The sequence below is a fragment of the Eimeria mitis genome, genomic scaffold, assembly GCF_000499745.2.
Source record: "Eimeria mitis Houghton genomic scaffold, Emh_scaff3108, whole genome shotgun sequence".
Classification (NCBI taxonomy): domain Eukaryota; phylum Apicomplexa; class Conoidasida; order Eucoccidiorida; family Eimeriidae; genus Eimeria; species Eimeria mitis.
Genome location: NW_013571452.1, coordinates 4,234 through 6,240, shown reverse-complemented (window position 1 = coordinate 6,240; position 2,007 = coordinate 4,234). Strand labels below are relative to the sequence as shown.

The 2,007-nt window shown below is 53.8% G+C and overlaps 1 protein-coding gene across 1 annotated transcript; it reads left to right on the top strand.

Moving 5' to 3' along the window:
- Positions 1–401: 401 nt before the first annotated feature.
- On the top strand, positions 402–1,725 carry EMH_0062270 (DNA-directed RNA polymerase II largest subunit, putative; the record flags this gene model as incomplete). The annotated part of the gene is made up of 3 exons (XM_013498016.1): positions 402–963; positions 1,197–1,316; positions 1,517–1,725. 3 exons carry the CDS (start codon positions 402–404, stop codon positions 1,723–1,725), a joined length of 891 nt encoding a protein of 296 aa, XP_013353470.1.
- Between the last annotated feature and the right edge of the window lie 282 nt (positions 1,726–2,007).

Here is a 2,007-nt window from a genome sequence, read left to right as displayed (position 1 = left end):
CATTAGGTACAGGAGATCCAGATTTATTAATAGATGAAGAAAAACTAAGAGATGCACATAGAGCAGCGTCGCAGCTGCAGCAGGAAGGAAACGCAGCCCTTGAGGGTGTTATACTATCACCTAATGGTGGCGATGCAACTTCACCTGATGGTTCGGGTTCTCCTTCTCCTCATGCTTTATCTTCTATATTCTCTCCTATGCCTTTTTCAACTGTATATTCATCTTTTGCTCAGTCACCATCAAACCCTTTATCTCCTACTTCTCCTTCTGCTGCTGATGGTGCTGTTGTAGATACACAAGCTTTGGGGGGGAAGTTCTCTCCCCCTCAACAAACACCTCGCTCACCTACATCTCCTGTTTCTCCTCTTTCTTGTTTCTCTCCTCGCGATCAACAAAACCCTATGTCTCCTATTGCACAGGGTTGTTTCTCTCCTGCTTCTCCTCTCGTGACCAGTGGTCTAGACACCGTATCCCCTTCATATTCCCCTTCTTCTCCTCTGCAGAGCCCATACTACCAACCCAGCATGAGAGATGCATCAGGTGCTGCTGGGGCCATTGCCTCTCCCTCTTACAGCGCCTCTTACTCTCCTACATCACCCACATTCTCTCCTGCATATTCTCCTTCTTCTCCTGCTTCTTATTCTCCCACTTCTCCCGCATATTCTGCAGCAGGTCTCAACCCAACTTCTCCTGCTGTTGCTCCCTTTGCCCCTTTCTCTCCCAATACAAACACAAATGTTGCTTCGCCTTCTTACTCCCCCACCTCGCCAGTATACTCAGCAACCTCTCCCTCATACTCACCCACATCGCCGCTACAAGAGCCCACGTCTCCGGCTTACTCCCCCACCTCTCCCGCATACTCTCCCACTTCTCCCGCCTACTCCCCCACCTCTCCCGCTTACTCTCCCACTTCTCCTGTGTACTCACCACAAGCAGGAGGATACGGAAACGTCGCATCCCCTGGTACGCCCACAGTTGCTGCAGCCAGCTGCAGCAGCAACAGCAGCAGCAGCAGCAGCAACTGCAGCAGCAGCAGCAGCAGCAGCAGGAGTAGGAGTATTATGTGCCTGAGCATAGCACCCCGCCGAGCATTACCGTTTCTTTCTTTTTTATATATATTTGTATTTTCATGTTTTAGGATTTATTTTTTCTTTTTTTTTCTTTTTTTTTTTCTTTTTTTTTGTTTTTCTCCTCAGCTTACTCTGTTCAATCACCTCGATACTCTCCCACCTCGCCCCTACCAGGGGCCGCCTCTCCCGCCTACGGAGAAGCAGCGCAGGAGTACTCCCCCACCTCTCCCGCTTATGAACCTGCTGGTGAGGCTACTCTCTGTAGCGAGCAGGGTTTAGGGTTTAGCAGGGTTTAGGGTTTAGGGTTTGTGGGGCCCTCTATGCTGAGATGAAAGGCAGCGGCTGCCTGCTGGCGTTCGTTAGGTGGGTACCCTTTTTAGTATCCGGGTCGAGGGTTTAGGGTTTAGGGTTTAGGGTTTAGGGTTTGTTGTTGTGTCTATCCGCAGACCCGTTCTCCCCCAACCCGTACGCCACTGAACTCACTCAAGACATAGAGCTAGGCGCAGACAACGACCCCACAGACCCCACAGACCCCACAGCCCCCGCCGACCCCACCGACCCCACCGATCCCAACACCGATCCCAACAACGATCCCGCCGATCCCGCCGACCCCACGTCTCCCTCTTCCCCACAACCCCCGCAGGAAGATGCCTAAACCCTCACCCTCTCAGAGCTTTACAGAAAGCCCCCGAAAGGGGCCCCCTAAGAGCAGTTGTTTTCTGTTCGTGGGGGCCCCCACAGGGGCCCCCAGAGGGGCCCCCAGGGGGGCCCCCAGAGAGGGTCTGTTAAGAGGAACTCGCAGCAGGGGCCCCCAGAAGGGGGGGGGCCCTGTGTGAAAGGTTATTCGTAGAAGCTGCAGAAGCAGCGGCGATGTTTAGGGATCTTCAGGGGTGTGGGGTTTGCTAGGGGGGGGCCCCCTCAAGGGGGCCCCCGTGTT